At 34.1% G+C, this 16,357-nt stretch overlaps 1 protein-coding gene across 2 annotated transcripts in view; it reads right to left on the reverse strand.

The window, feature by feature from the left end:
• Positions 1 to 9,859: 9,859 nt before the first annotated feature.
• Positions 9,860 to 16,357, reverse strand: part of LOC102589691 (rho GTPase-activating protein 7) — a 41,894-nt gene continuing 35,396 nt past the window's right edge. The window contains exons 20-22 of one of the 2 annotated variants that reach the window (XM_006356295.2): positions 11,510 to 11,579; positions 10,881 to 11,081; positions 9,860 to 10,390 (exon numbers count right to left, since the gene is read on the reverse strand). In XM_006356295.2, the coding sequence (XP_006356357.1) occupies positions 10,208 to 10,390; positions 10,881 to 11,081; positions 11,510 to 11,579 (454 nt within the window). In that variant the 3' untranslated portion in view covers positions 9,860 to 10,207. Of the gene's footprint in view, positions 10,394 to 10,880; positions 11,082 to 11,509; positions 11,580 to 16,357 lie in introns of both variants that reach the window. The other variant, XM_006356294.2, reaches the window with a different exon arrangement.

Genomic DNA, 16,357 nt, shown 5'->3' on the forward strand with positions numbered 1-16,357 from the left:
GCGGGGGGGAGGGGGGAGGGGAGGGGAGAGGGGAATTTTTGTTCGTGGTTTCGTGCGTCTGAATTTCCTTTTTTGGTAATCTTAAATATGCGAGGACGTGGTTGCACTGCATCACTTTCATAGAGTGAGTGCATTCTTGACTTGTCAAAATCATTTGGTAAACCTCGATAACTGATCTTTCTTCTTTCCACCTAGGATTCATTTGGGGACGAACAATGAGTAAATTGATATCAATTGTAATAATTCAATCTATCGTTATTAAAGGGCATCTCATATGAAATCCCAAAGTTCTTTAAATTTGGTGCAATAATTTAAAATTTTGTGCACACGATGATTTTGGACCATTTTGATTTTGGGCTAGGTTGACGGCAGCCTGCCATAGTGGGAGGTTTCCCACTTTGGCGGCGCTGCTATAGCGCCTGCACGACCATTATAGTGGGCTGATGAAAAATCTGCAACTTAATTAATGTGTCTTCTTTTATTTATTTTTTCCCACTTTTTAAAGGAGAAAATATACGAGGGATACTCTAAAAATCCTCCCAAGGCACCCGAGGGTAGGTTTTCCTTAAGCTGAGTAGTTAAAACTATTTTACTGCATCATAGGTTGTTGATGTTTGAAGATTGCATGCATAGGCCTTCGGATACAGAGTCTGAATGATTTTAGGTTGCTATTTATTAGTATTAATTAAATCGAGAGATGAGATAATGACTAAGAGGTGGTTCTCTAGTTCTTGATTGGTAATCTTGAATTTTCATGTTAAGGAGGTTTGGTGGTAATTTTAAAAGTTAAATATTATGAAATTGCTGAGTTATATCAATTTCTAGGACTTTTGGTAATCAAAGGGAATGAATGTGTACTCCTAATGGGGTTCAGTGTAGGGTCATTGTTATATTGATATGATTTGTGTTGATGTATGTATGCATATTTATTTCTTATTAGTATCACTCGTGTAATGCATGTTAGGTAAACCATAAGGCAGGATATGTAATGACATCTTGTTGATAATCTTATGCGATAAACCTGTTTACTACTTAAAGTTTCAAGTGTTATTGTTTATTATGATTGTGCATGATTATCGGGTACCATGTTGGTAAAGAAATACTAATGGTTGGCTCGAATACTCAGCCTAATATAAATACTAACTCTGATTTGCTCATATACTGCACCGATACACTAATAGTTTGTATTTGGTTCCTTGAGATAATCAGGCAAGTGCATTTAGTTCTATGAATGAACCGGTTTTATCTGTTATAGTGTGATGTATGTATGTTGGATCCTTAAGAGGTATGTGTTACTTAAAAGGTGAGTTGAACTCAGGTATGACTTGTATGTAATCATGTGATGCATGTTTCATATGAAGAATAAGTTAGGATAAGGATGGGGATTCAGGGCTATATTATACTTGTAATTATAAAGGTATGTTATTGGTTACCGAAATGGTAGCTAATAAGTCATGAAGATGACCGAAGGTATGTTGTGTTGGTTAAGTGCTAGGACTGGTTATAGTGGTCCAATATTTTAGAACTTATATGATAATGAGGGTGTGAGTCAAGATAGATGAGTTGGTTTGAGTTAAGATATATGAGTTGGTCTAAGGCTCCAGTTTTAGGTACTGTTCCGAAAGGGCTAGAGTGTGGACATGAGAACTTGAGAGAGAATATAAGTTTGTTGGACAGGGCTAGGGGATGCCTTGTATTCAGGAATCTCTATGTGATAGAAAGACTAGGTTATGATTTGATATTAGGGTGGCATAACAAGTAGGCTTGGGAAGCCTTAGAATAGTAAGAGTGTCGAATGTTTAAGATATAGTTGGTAGTAGGATGAGGTAGGAGGCTGAGATCAAGGTGCATTAGTTTATGGGCATTATACTTGGGAGGGTAAAAACATGTGGATAGAGAAATGGGTGTATAACTTTCATATTGCATGTTTGTTTCTGAATATCTACTCTATATTATGTTGCAGGTTCGGATCGACCGATGATGCCTACCAGTATGTATTGTTTGTACTGATACTACTTTTTTCGATGCCACTTAATATAGTCTGGTTGCAGGATTCAGTGATATTTGATAGGTGAAGGAGATGGTGATCTCCAACAACTTCTACTCCTCTTTTCTTATGGTAGGAGTTGTGTCTTATTTCCTTTAAACATTGTATTGTCTTAGTAGCTCTTATACCTGTTTAGGCTAGTTCCTAAGGTAGTGTTAGTGTGTGTCTTTCCAAAAATAACATTGGTTTTAAATCAAGTGAAGAGTTTTTCAATATATTTATAGGGTGTAAGATCTCAATTTGATTACTTTCCGCATATCTTAATTGATTTGGTGGTTGGGGTTCTCCTATCTCAATGTTAGAGTAGGTTTCTGTGCGGTCAAGTAGGTTGGATCGTGACAACCATTCTCTCCATCAAATTCAAAACTCATATACATCTATCCCTAATTAAGTTTCAAATTTCCCTTAAAAAAAAAAAACTTCACCTCTCCAAGAATAGACACTATTTTATTTTGATAAGTTGGAAACAATTTGTATTTTAAGGAAAAAAGAGAGGTAATTTTAGAGGGGTGGATAATAAAAAAGGAGAACCGACTAAATTCAGTGAAACAAAATGAGCTACAAAGATTTTTTCATAATTTGTTTTTCAGGAAATCTAAGTTGCATGACTATTTGTTTATTACACATGAAAAAGACAAAACTCTCTACTATCTTCCAATTACTAAAGCATCCAAATTCAGTTTCAAAAGAGGACAATTCTCAATCCTAAAACTGGAAAAACAAAACTATAGTATCTTTTTCCAATTCAACAAAGCCAAAAATTTTAAACCCAATAAATCAACTCACCACTTAAATAAAATAGGGAAAAATGTTTGAAATATATTCGAACTTTAATCGAAATTGTTGTAATAATACCGAACTTTGGAAATGACCTTTTACACCATGCACTATTTAATAGTGTATTTTAAAGGTATATGTGTGTCCACGTGGACATCATAAATATTACATAATTATAAATAGTAACGTATTCACGTGGGCACATATATACCTTTAAAATACACTATTAAATCGTGCATGGTGTAAAAGGTCATCCATACAATTTGGTATCGTAACAACAATTTCGGCCAAAGTTGAAGTATTTTTCAGACCCTTCTCCTAATAAAATACGATAACACAAAATCAGTTTAGAAAAAATTGGTCCAACACAAAATAATCGCTCAAAAATTTAAAATGGTGAAAATCAAATCTTCTATTTTTTTCATTTAATCAAAATCGCAAATTCTAGCAAATATTTAAAAAAATCACAAGAAAAGAAATAATCAAACCAGAATTTGCAAAATCAGTTCAAATAAAAAGCTAAATTAATCTCTAATCGGTGGTCATACAAACAAAAATCAAAAGGATGGATCCAAAATTTTCCATTAACTAAAATCCAAATCTAAAAAGGGAAAAGGGCCTAAAATACCCTTCAACTTTGCGAATTGGTACAAAAATACCTTCTTCTACCTTTCGGGTCTAAAATGCCCCTGACGCCAACCTTTGGGATGAAGGTTGGGTTAGAGTATTTGGGTAAGTTTACAGGTGGGCTATTGGGTGGGTTTGTGTTTTATCTAAGAAGAATTTTCACATATAGCCACTCAAAAATAGCCTAATTACTCTCCATAGCTATAGTTTGATAATTACAATTCGTAGCTACATGTTACAGGGAGGAGAGAGGCGAGCGAGATTGGGAGAGAGGAGAGAAGCGAGCGAGAGAGGGAAAAGAGTGGGAGAGAGGTGAATTGTATATGTATATCGGTTAGATAATTGTATATTATACATATGTATTTGTATATATGGCAAGCGAGATTGGGAAAGGGAGGAGAGAGGCGAGCGAGATTGAGAGAGAGAGAGGAGAGAGGCAAGCGAGATTGGGAGAGGGAGGAGGGAGGCGAGCGAGATTGAGAGAGGGCAGAGAGTGGAAGAGAGGTGAATTGTATATATATATCAATTAGATAATTATATTATACATATGCATTTGTATATATGGCAAGCGAGATTGGGAGAGGGAGGAGAGATGCGAGCGAGATTGGGAGAAGGAGGAGAGAGGCGAGTGAGAGAGGGCAGAGTGTGGGAGAGAGGTGAATTATATATGCATATCGGTTAGATAATTATATATTATACATATGTATTTGTATATTCTGGCGAATTATACATATACAAACGTGGCTAATTATACAAATACGAAGTCAGCCCACGTAATCATATATATATATATAAAAGAGAACCCTAGGTCTGCCTACGTGGCGCCACCACAGGCTAAAATTTCCTTTTAAATTTATTTATTTCCAAAAATAGTCTTCCCCTTTCATGAAAAGTTGTGATTTTTATCGAAAAATTGTGATTTTTATTGAAAAATTGTGACTTTTATGAAAAGTTTTGACTTTATGAAGAGTTGCGACATTTATGAAAGGTTATGAAGTTTCCGAAGAGTTGTGACTTTTCCAAAGAATTGTGACCTTTCCGGTAAGACACAATAAACATTTGTTCATACTACCTTTGTTGTCTATAAATAGAGAGGTTTCCTCTCATTTTAAAACAATGAAAATTCTGAACTTCTTCTTCTTCTTCTGCACAATTAAATATTTAATTATGATCTAATACTTCTTCTTATGCACAATTAAATATTTGTGTACTTTGATCTTGTTTAGTGGCTCACTAACACTATTGTTTTTGTATCATTACATTGGTGAATAAAATCATTTCATTCTGAGAGGATCTATTTCTTCAAACCTCGGGTATTAGAGGAGAATGATTTTCTTAAGGAGCCACTGTGCATTCAGTGGGCTCGATTTTTCCTTTCTGTTTCATTTTATTGTTACAGATCCTGGTTTGTTTTTTTACCGCCATTAATTTATGCTTATGATATTAATTGTTGTTTTTGAGTACATGTTTTAAACTTTGTTGTTTATGTTTCTGTAAAGTTATTGTTATACAATTATATGATACACAATGATGACTATTTTTTGAAGTTTTTTCCCATTATCCCTTCTCTTTCATCCTTTTCAAGGATCCTTAATGTTTTGTTTGTGCACAACTTCAATTCCAAAACACTATCATAACTATATTACATATGAAATTTGAATTTTGAAAGATTGCATTTTAATTTTAAAACACATAATGACTACATATACTTATTGGTATATCAAATGATTATGGAACCTTTGCTCTTGATAAACACATTAGTTTTTTAAAATACTATTTTTATGAAAAAATATTTAATATTTTGAAAGTAATTGATAGTGTTATACTAACGAAATTTGCAAAGAAGAAAATTGAGAAAAATATTTATTTACTCTCTAATTAAAGACACTATGTAACCATGCATATAGATGATAAAAAAATAAACTAACCATTGTAAAATTTCAAAAGCAAATTAATGACTCTGTAAAATGAAATTATGTAAACTAAGAGAAAATAGCGTTATGATTTGTAATTTTGCCTTTTCTTTTAATAAAACAAATGGTAAACTACAATTGAATAACCTCTATACTCTTAAAAACAGATTTACATAAAAATACTATATAACATCAAAATACAAGAAAAGTTCTATTCTAATAAATTTTAAAGAAGAATGTTCTAACCGCGCGAAGCGCGGGCTCATTTACTAGTTAATGTATAATGTTAGTCACGAGTGGTAATTATACCAAACTATAGCTATGATGACTAATTAAGTAGTATAAGTTTGCTTAACCATGTAATTTTCCCTTTTTTTTAATTAGTTTAATTAATTTTTATGATAGCCAATAGAATAGTGACACGTGATTAATAAATTTAGGTTGTTAAAGATGAGGGCAAAATAGAGCCCAAAGGTTGACGTCAAGGGCATTTTAGACCCGAAAGGTAGAAAAAAGGTATTTTTGTACCAATTCGCATAGTTGAAGGGTATTTTAGGCCCTTTTCCGATCTAAAAAACATCAAACACCGTAGGGATACAAAAAGATTAAACTTATAATTCAAACAAAAAAAAATAGAAAAATAAATAGATAGCACCCAATTTACTAGAGTATCTGCAATCACATTTTCTTTTCTCTATTCAGTACAAATTTACCCATTCTTACCTTGGTTCATTTTCTTGTACAAAATATATTAAAACTATCAAATAAAATAAACGTTACTTAAGAACTTGCATTTGTTCATAATTAAAAGCGTCAAATGTAACGTCTAATGCTGACATATCATAGATCAATCAATTCAAAAGGTAAAACTTTTTAAACAAGAATAGGAGCAATAATGGGGCGAATTCTTTAAAAGATCATAATGACATAATATTTTATAACATCATTGAAAATGATTTATGTATTTTAAAATGATGACAAATAAAGTGATCTCAATAGTTATGTTGTATTGACAAATATCAAATGACCGTCATCAATATCTTATTGGTTACAACTGGTTATTGTGCGGAAAGTAAAATCATACGATATAAAATATGACTTGTGACTTGGGGCATAATTTTTCCCCCCCAGAAAAGTCATGATATTATTATTTGGAGATGTTCTTCTGTGGTGAATGCAATGAGGTTTTTTCCTTCTGACAATACACGAAAAACTTGAATGCATATAATGAGTTGTTATTTCTAGCTAGAGAGGGAAGCTAATGTAATTCAATAACAATAACAACATATCCAGAGAAATATATAACACTAAGTGAGATCTGAGGAGGTAGAGTGTACGCAAATTTTACCATTACCTCGTGAAAAAAGAGATGTTGTTTCCAAAAGACCCTTAGCTTAAGTGTATCAAATCCAACTAGAGAAAGAAGAATACGATGAAAATAGCATAGTCATTAATAAGAAAAACAGTGCAAAGTCTACAAAAAAGAATACTAACAAACATAAAAAATAGCGTGATAATCGAAAACACAATAAACCACATATGACAAGAACTATAAGGGTACTACTTGCATTACGACTACTATTCCTCTATCTTAATACGAGACCTCCACTCCTTCTTATCTTGAGTCATGTCGTCGGTATATAAAGTTGTGTCATGTCCTGTCTAATCACCTCACCTTAGTTTTTATTCGGCGTACCTCTACTCCTCCACGTGCCCTGTACAACCAACCTCTCACACCTCATCACTGGGCGCTATCGCACCTCCTCTTGACATGCTCAAACCATCTCAATCTCATTTCCCTCATCTTGTTCGCCACATAAGTCACTCCCACCTTCTCCCGGATAACCTCATTCCTAATCTTGTCGCTCCTGGTATGGCCACATATCCATCTCAACATCCGCATCTCCACAATGCATCTTCTGAACATGTAAGTTCTTGACTGGCCAACACTCCACCACATACAACAAGGACGATCTAACCACCACTCTATAGAACTTTCCTTTAAATTTAGGCGGTACCTTCTTATCACACAAGACTCCAGAGGTAAGTCTCTATTTCATCCAAGCAGTCCTAATGCGTTTTGTGACATCATCGTCAATATCCTCACCATTTTTAATTACGAACCCAAGATACTTGAAAGTTTTAAATTGTTCCGAAACATATAAAGATTTCCCAAAAATTCTTATATGAATTAAAGTGATTCCATTGAGTATCCCGATGATTGTGATATTACTAGATATAAATAAAGATCATTTAGACCTCATAAACATGATGGATATATTTAAACATGATCAGTCATATACTGCAAAAGAAACTATTGATATAAATTTGTGTATCCTAACAAATACTGTCAAGATTTTATTAGTTATACAAATACAACACATTACATAAAGTTCTATCTTCAAATAATCTATTTGCATGTGAGAATACTTTCATATTATTAAATTCTTCAAGACAATCAATTATTGACACGTATTCAAGTTAGGCCAAGATATTAGCAACGTATAAAGCAAGTGGATCAATTTATTAACGATGTGTGATTTTCTTTGATAAAAAGGTTACAATATTATATGAAGATGATTCTTGCGTAGCTCAATTGAATGAAGAATATATCGGAGAAGACAAAAAAAAAATATTTCACCAAAATACTTTTGCAGACACGAGCTTCAACGGAATGTAAATAAGATTACATTGCATCGCCAATGTAAAATAATGTGTTGTTTTCGTTAAGAGGAGTAAAATACGTGTTGTACTCTTTTTTTCTTAAACAAGATTTGTCCCACTAAATTTCACGGCAAGGTTGTTAACGGCGCCACATACAATGGATATTAAAATATAGTAAAATCTCATTAAATTAATATAGGCGGGATCATGAAATATTATTATTTTGTAGAGGTATTATTTAATCAATAAATTAATATTTATTAATTAAAAGAGTGTTTTGAGAATCATGTTCAGAGGTCCAGAGTTTAGAAGAAATTGTAGATATCATCGGAAAAACAATGTTAATGATGAAGTTGAAGATAATGCAATACCTTTGGAACCAGTTACACGTAAGGACACACTTATCACATCTCAAACCCTTTGCAATTTTATGGTGCAGTTTGAAAAGACAACATCAAAACTTTAGGGTGTAATAAGAAAAGTTAGAGATGACTTTCAACTAGATTTAAATTTGAATAAAAAAATAATAATAGAATCATATTTCACTAAATTGTCTTACATATATTTGTAATTTTAAAAATTATTAATTTATAATATTAATGAGCCCATATATTTATATAGAGGTCTTCTGAAAATATATTATCTTATTATCTTATCGAATGAGGGATTTTTTCCATCGGCCCAAGTCGGGACTGGAGAAAAATATTAACTTAGAGAAATTATTAATTTACCGAATATTAATTTAGTGACTTTTTATACGTAAGATTTTTCCCTCAAAAGTTTTTCCTAGTAAAATTTTAATGAAGGACATCTTATATCAAGACATTGATATCCAAGGAGAAATGTTCTGAAACTAATAACTATGGATGTCCACTACTATAGAAATTAATCCCCCACTACTACTCACTATAATAATATTAACTCCCACACCTCCATAATCTTTGTTAAGGGTGTTTGTGGATTTCGTAATTGATCAAACCAATCTAACCGATTTTTAAATTACTAAAAATCAAATCAAGTCAAATATAATATACGTTTATCAATTTTGATTCGATTTGATTTGACTGTTCAATTATAAATCATAGACAAAAATAAAATCAGAAGATAAAGGTGGGGGAATACAAAAAAACAATTACCAAACAAAGGATAAACCAAACATCCCACCAGCCACCTGTATGGTCCTGCAAATCTTGAAGATATTTGATTTTTATCCAGCTATAAGAAATCAAAATTGGCTGTTGTTAATTTTGTTTTATTTTTACTAGTTTTGGGCTTGAATCCAAATTGGCTTTTTCGATTTCATGAATAAATTATAAATAGAATTTCTTGAAAACATATATAAGATATTTAAAATTATTCATAAAAAAACAATATATTATGTATATATAATTATAAAAAATATGTTTATAATTTGTTGGTTCAATTCAATTATTTTGAACAAAACCCAAACCAGACCAAATATTATCGATTTTCAAAAATGTAAAACCAAACCTAAATAAAAATGAATTATTTATTCGATTTTAACCAAACCGTGAGCACTTGAAACTTTCACCATGATCTTCACTCATAATATTCATTTATGACAACCTTTTGTATGCCCCTGTAAACACTATAAATAAAGGCATAAACACTCCTATTTTACATACTTTGATACACTTAAAAACTTGAAGAAATAAGAAAAAAAAACTCTCATCTTGTCTCTTTATTCTATTGCTTTCATCTTTTGATATATTTTACCAACTCTCTTAGATTGATTTTGTAACATGAAAAAAGTTTTCAAAATAGATGTTGCAACTCATATTGTACACATAAGAGATAAGAAGTAGGAACATATCAAATCCAAGCTGATGTAAATTGCATGAACATAGTCCAGAGTTCAGAAACATTACATCTCATGACATGTCTCAACAAATTACAGTACAAAAGCTTTTTACTCCATCCCATAAAACACCCTGCTTACTATATAATACAGATAATTTTTTTGTTTTTTTGGTGTAAAACTTCATCAGAATGAATTAAATAACTACAATGACCTAGAGTTGATTTTCTTTTTTCAATAGAGACAAAAAGCAGGAAGAGGTGAAAAAACACAAAAAGTACATCTGGTAGTACATAAAGTACATTGCTATGATACAGAGGATGTACAAATGGTGAGATGTTGATCATACATAATCTTTAGTTAGTTCCACGGAGGAGACGAAGGTTTGTACATAAAATGTTGAGATGTTGATCCATAGTTTACGTCAAGGCTATGGAGTTGCTCCATCAGCTGAGAGCGTCTTTCTTTGAAGAAGTCAAGACGCGATGTTAATTCTACCAAAGTGGAAGATGCAGCTGAGGGATGTCGACCATAATCCATCGCCTGCTAAATTCATAGTCAAAGATCATCACCATATGTCACTAAACTTCTAAATATCCATATATGCACAATCACCATGAGGGGATCCTGGATCTAAACTTACTGGGTTCAATCTTAAAGTTCTTACATTAAAACCATTATATCATTGAGACTATGGGTTCAAAATTTAGTATTTGTTGAAGTTCTATTGTTTTTTTTTAATATTTATGTTCCTGGTAGAAAATATTGGGTTGAGTTAAAATGATCAAACAAAAGATGCATCCGCTGTTGGGTCATCATACAGTCGATGCATATCTAGCAATGTTGCTAAACTCACAAGTATCATGTTGCTAATCAAAGTGACAATAGAAAACCAGGCAGTATAAAACTACTGGTGCAAGAAACCCTACCAAACTATGATGTAGCGTTTCTACAGTATGGGGTTCATCCAAGTATGCATAATTTTGTTCATCAACTGTTGAAAATGAGTAGTAGAAGTTTTTATTTCTGTTACCTCAATGGCCCTTGAAGTAGAAGGTCCACAGGGAGAATCAACAGCACCGAGTTCATCCAAGGATAAACTGGTTGACGCCTCAGTACTCTTGGAATCACTCAAGGTTGTATCCAAGAATAGCTTCCGAGCAGGCTGCTTACTACTGGCCCCAGATGTCAGTACTTGTCCTTTGACATTCCTCGTATCTGCACCCAGCAATTCCTGCATTTTGTTCAAGGAGTCTTAACATATATGCTAATTTATACTACCTAAAATATAAATTGTTCTTGTATCAGCTATATTTTGTAAATTGTAACAAGCTTGGAACATATGATTATATGCACCACCTTCAGGGGAGAGTGTTCTTATCTAGACATTCTACACTAATCTATCTAGGATCTTGTAAATATAGAATATCTTGTAATTATGTATATGATGTTCTTTCCATCCTTAGAATATGTATACTTAGCTATTTGAACCCCAATGGCTTTACGGAATAATCAAGTGGATTATTCTCAATTCTACTTCCCTTTTCATCTTACTTTCTCATATGATCATAGAATACCCGGAACCCAGATAAATGCAGCAAGTATAACTTGCTTATGAGCCAATATTGTGTGATCGATATGCTAATAAATGATAAAAATCACCTCACTTCTTTGTCTTCTTTCATGATTACAGAAAGCCAGTGTTGTGTCAAAATCTTGTTGGAAATACTTCCTGCAAATAAAAATACACTTCGTGAGTAAAAGGAAAAGTTATCCAAATAATACAATGTCTCATGTGGACATTTCTTCACTTTATGTGACAAGGGAAAGTACAATGCATTGTGGTGCTGTAACATGGAGGCTGTACTCACAAGTCACAACCAGCTGCTAAATAATCAAAGCTTGAACAATGAATATACAAATCCAATTATTCTTTAGAACAAAAGTGTGATTAAATGCAAAACCAACTGGTTGGACACTTCCCCGAAAAAAAAACCTGAAAGAAGAGATCTCGTTGCCGTTGCTATTGAGATGGCTATGTCAAAGGACAATCACTTCTCAGCCTGATTATCACGACACTACGTGTATCCCAATTTACATGACATTCATTTAAATGTTGTTTTTTTTCATAGTATATGATTCTATCCAGTAATAATTTTATTTCATACAACTTCTCCAAATTTCAAATAATTAGATAAATTTAAACTCTGATGTTACATTTTCTGTTTACAACAGACGGATTACGATAATGACATTTGTACGTCAAAGCATAATGTTTTACCAGCTTAAAACTTGTTGATGCAGGAATAATAGTCAGAAATGAGCCTATCCATTGACCCACAATAAAATCACTTAACATAGATAAAGACAAATTGATCTTCTTCTCCTATAAATAACCAAAATATCCTTTTGTTACAGAATATGGTAACAAATCACAGAGTGATTGTAGGATATTACAGAATAATAAGAGTGATCGTAGAATATTTTCTTCTATTTGTTTTGATTGATTTCCTTTTATAGGATTTCATTGTAATTGTATAAATACCTTGTATATTCATGAATAGAAGAACAACTTCTTCCATTAGTTTACATGGTATCAGAGTCTAGGGCTCAAGTTTTTTTGAAGTTCGATTCTTTCCTGGCAGCCTAACAAAGGTTTGGGTCACTCATTAGGAGTGACAAATTTATCTCACCAGCATCATAAGAAGAGACAGAAGGAAATTTCTGGCCTATCTTCCACTCGCTGGCGTGTGGTCCAACATATCTATTTTTGTCTTACTGCTCTGGCCTCTTCTCGTCAATCACGACACATTTTGGTATTCTTCTGGTGTTGAATCTCTATTTGAAGGTTTGTACTTCGTTTTCACTTCTGGTATTCGTCTTTTGTTGCTTCTGAGACTCGGAAATTTGGGTTTCAGAAATCTGGATTCGAGAACTGATTAAACAGCCACTGTTCAGTCAAATTTAGACATTCTAGTTATAGATCATTTGTTGCTTTTATTGCTCATATCAGCTCTTTGACATAGTTGAATATTATTTGGTTTGCTGCCTCATAATTTTAGTTTGCTGATTCTACAAGATATTGTGTATTTCTTCAATCTGGTAGACTTATTTTAGAGGAACTGCTGGGTCAGACTTGTTGAACTCCTTTTGTTTTCTGTCAAGAATTACACTAGATATATTTATCAGAAAAATGACTAAGAAGACAATTCTTGTTTCAGCTGATGAGTATGTGAAATTCTCTCAATTTCAAAAATCACTTTCTTTTTTTTTTGAAAATGGTAATTGTTTCTATTTCTGCAGAACAGTACGTAGGTTGTACTGAAACCCGTATTTACATAAGGAAACTCTAATAATACCGACCTATCCCTATAATGAGTCTAAGACATCAATGATAGAGACGGTATCATTAGAGTAAATTTGATTACACCAAAAACACAGAGTCAAAATGCAATTCAGTTTAACTTGTTGCATACTACTCTCCCTATTCTCAAAAACTCTAAGGTTCCTCTCTTTCAAAAATCACTTAAGGAACCCATTTCAGTTACTACATTTGCAGAGTCAAGAAAGACGTGTCTCTTCTCCTCATCGAATAAATGGGTGATTGATTCAAGTGCCATAAATCACATGATAGGTAATTCTAATATGTTTTCTAGCTTTTGATCACATAAAGCACTTTCTTTTGTGACAGTAGCTGATGGTTCAACTTGTAACATTGTGGGATCAGGGACCGTCAAACCAACTTCAACTATTACCTTGTCATCTATATTAAGTCTACCAAAGTTGGCCTTTAATTTGATCTAGAATAACCAGAGACCTTAACTGTTATATCTCATTCTTTCCACATCATTGTTTGTTTCGTGATCTTACGACAAATAAGGTAATTGGTAAGGGACATATATCTGATGATCTCTATATTCTTGATTAATGGGAACCTCAATTTGGTGCCTACTCCTATGTTGTGTCTCCATTCGAAACACATTGTCGGTTGGGACATCCTTCTTTACCTATGTTAAAGAAGCTTTGTCCCCAATTTCAAAATGTTTCCCCAATTACCTATGAGTCATGTCAATTTGCAAAACACCATCGCATCTAGGTCCAAGGGTTAATAAGCGGGTTGGGTTCTAATGTTTGGGGACTATGTCCTGTTGTATCCAAATCCGGGTATAAGTATTTTGTGACTTTTGTGGATGATTTCTCTCAAATGACTTGAATTTATTTTATGAAGAGTCGTTCTGAAGTGGTTACTCACTTTTGTGCCTTCCATGCTGAAGTCAAAACTCAATTCAATGCTTCGGTACATATTCTAAGAAGTGGTAATGCCAATGAATACATGTCAGAATTGTTTCAGTCATTCATGAGACAAACACAATATTCTCCATCAGCCTTCATGTGTTGATACACCTCTCTAAATAGAGTTGTTGTGAGGAAGAATATGCATTTACTTGAGACAACTCGAGCACTTTTGTTCCAAATAAAGGTTCCTAAACAATTCTGGGCAGATGCGGTCTCTTCAACTTGTTTTTTTATTAATGGGATGTCATCTAGTGTGCTTGTTGGTAACATGCCTTACAGTGTTCTTTTTCCCAAACAAGTCTCTATTTCCGGTGGAACCTAAGGTATTTGGAAGTACATGCTATATTTGAGATTTTTTTGAAATTTGTTACCAAGTTGAATCCCAAGGCATTGAAATGTGTTTTCCTTGGCTATTCTCGACTTCAGAAGGGATATCGGTGTTATTCTACTGAACTTGGCAAATATTTGGTGTCAACCGATGTGGTATTTTCTGAGACTACCCCATTTTTTTATGCACCTCTTTGTTTCTACTAATCAGGAGGAGGAAGATGAGTGGTTAGTCTATCAAGTTACCCACACTTCGAAAGAACAATTAAATGATGTTCCTCTATCACCCGGTTCTTCTATTGAGCACCAATCGACTATTGCCTTCAGATCTGATCCATTTGTGCTAGCAAGACCTCCAATTGTTCAAGTTTACTCGAGGAGAGAGACCAATGAAACATGTCTTGTGCCAGTTTCTTCGTCATCATATCTTCCACCATCTAGTCCTTTAGAAAACCTTGAGCTCTCTATTGCTCTTTGCAAAGGTACACGCACTTGCAAATCCACATATTCCATTGCTAGTTTTGTCTCCTATGACCACTTATCCTCTCTGTCTAGATCTTTGATTGTTTCTCTAGACTCTATCTCTGTACCCAAAACAGTCAAGGAGGCTTTGCATCATCCTGGATGGTCTGAGGCAATACTCGAGGAAATACATGCCTTAAGAGGAAAATCACATGTGGGATTTGGTGGATTTACCTAAGGGAAAGAAATCAGTGGGATGTAAGTGAATTTTCACAGTTAAAGTCTATCCAGATGGTTCCGTGGCCAGACTTGTGGCTGAAGGCTATGCTCAAGACTTAAGGGTGGATTATTCAGACACCTTCTCTCCAGTGGCCAAACTCACTTCCGTCCAGCTATTCATTTCCCAAGCTGCTTCTGAGAATTGGCATTTACATTAGTTAGATATCAAGAATGCATTTCCTCATGGTGATCTTTAAGAGGAAGTGTATATGGAGCAACCACTCGGTTTTGTTGCTAGGGGGAGAAAAGTGTGTCACTTGAAGAAGTCCATGTATGGCTTGAAGCAGAATCCCCGGGCTTGGTTTGGCAAGTTCAGTGAGGTAGTTAAGGAGTTTGGACTAAAAATGAGAAAATGTGATCATTCTGTATTCCACCGGCAATCTGTAGCTGGCACTATCCTACTTATTGTATATGTTGATGACATTGTCATCACAGGAAGTGATTATGCGGCGATCTCTACTCTCAAGTCTTTCCTTTTTTTGATGACGAGGGAAACCCGAACCTGTAGTCAGGATCAAAATAGAGCTCGTAATTTAATATAGCCCCAAAAATAGATGGATCGGGCATAGAGCTATGGTCAACCTTATACCAAACAACACATCCAAATTAGTCCAACTTCGTACCTTTCCGGCATAAACCGTATATCTCAGAGAGGTCGTATTTCTTTGGGTTGGTAGTAATGGAATGCTTTCATTATCTAAAATAAAGAACATCTCCCACCAAAAGATAAGTGCAATCAATACTAACTCCTCAGTCAGTTGACCTTCTATTTCGGAGATTAGAGCAGAAGAACTCCGTAACAGCGGAGAGGGCTTTGCGCCCAGGGTAAAACTCCCGCTCCTATGCAATAGCTCGCAAACCACATAGGAGAGGTAACCCGCACTAGGCAAGCCTGGTGCGACAAGGCAAACCCCTTGCTTTCGCTGGCAAGGGGTTTCGAACTTGAGACCTCCAACATGGAAGTCCCAAAGCCAAACCACTGGGCCACCCCGAAGGGTAAGTCTTTCCAGCTTTCTAGGTTGCATATAAAGGACTTAGGTCAGTTGAAATGCTTCTTAGGAGTAGAAGTAAATAGAAGCAAGAAGGGAATTTTTCTGTCTTAGAGAAAGTATATTCTTGACCTGCTTGCAGACACTGGAAAGTTGG

Source organism: Solanum tuberosum, unplaced genomic scaffold (genome assembly GCF_000226075.1).
Source record: "Solanum tuberosum cultivar DM 1-3 516 R44 unplaced genomic scaffold, SolTub_3.0 scf00217, whole genome shotgun sequence".
NCBI classification, from domain to species: Eukaryota; Viridiplantae; Streptophyta; class Magnoliopsida; order Solanales; family Solanaceae; genus Solanum; species Solanum tuberosum.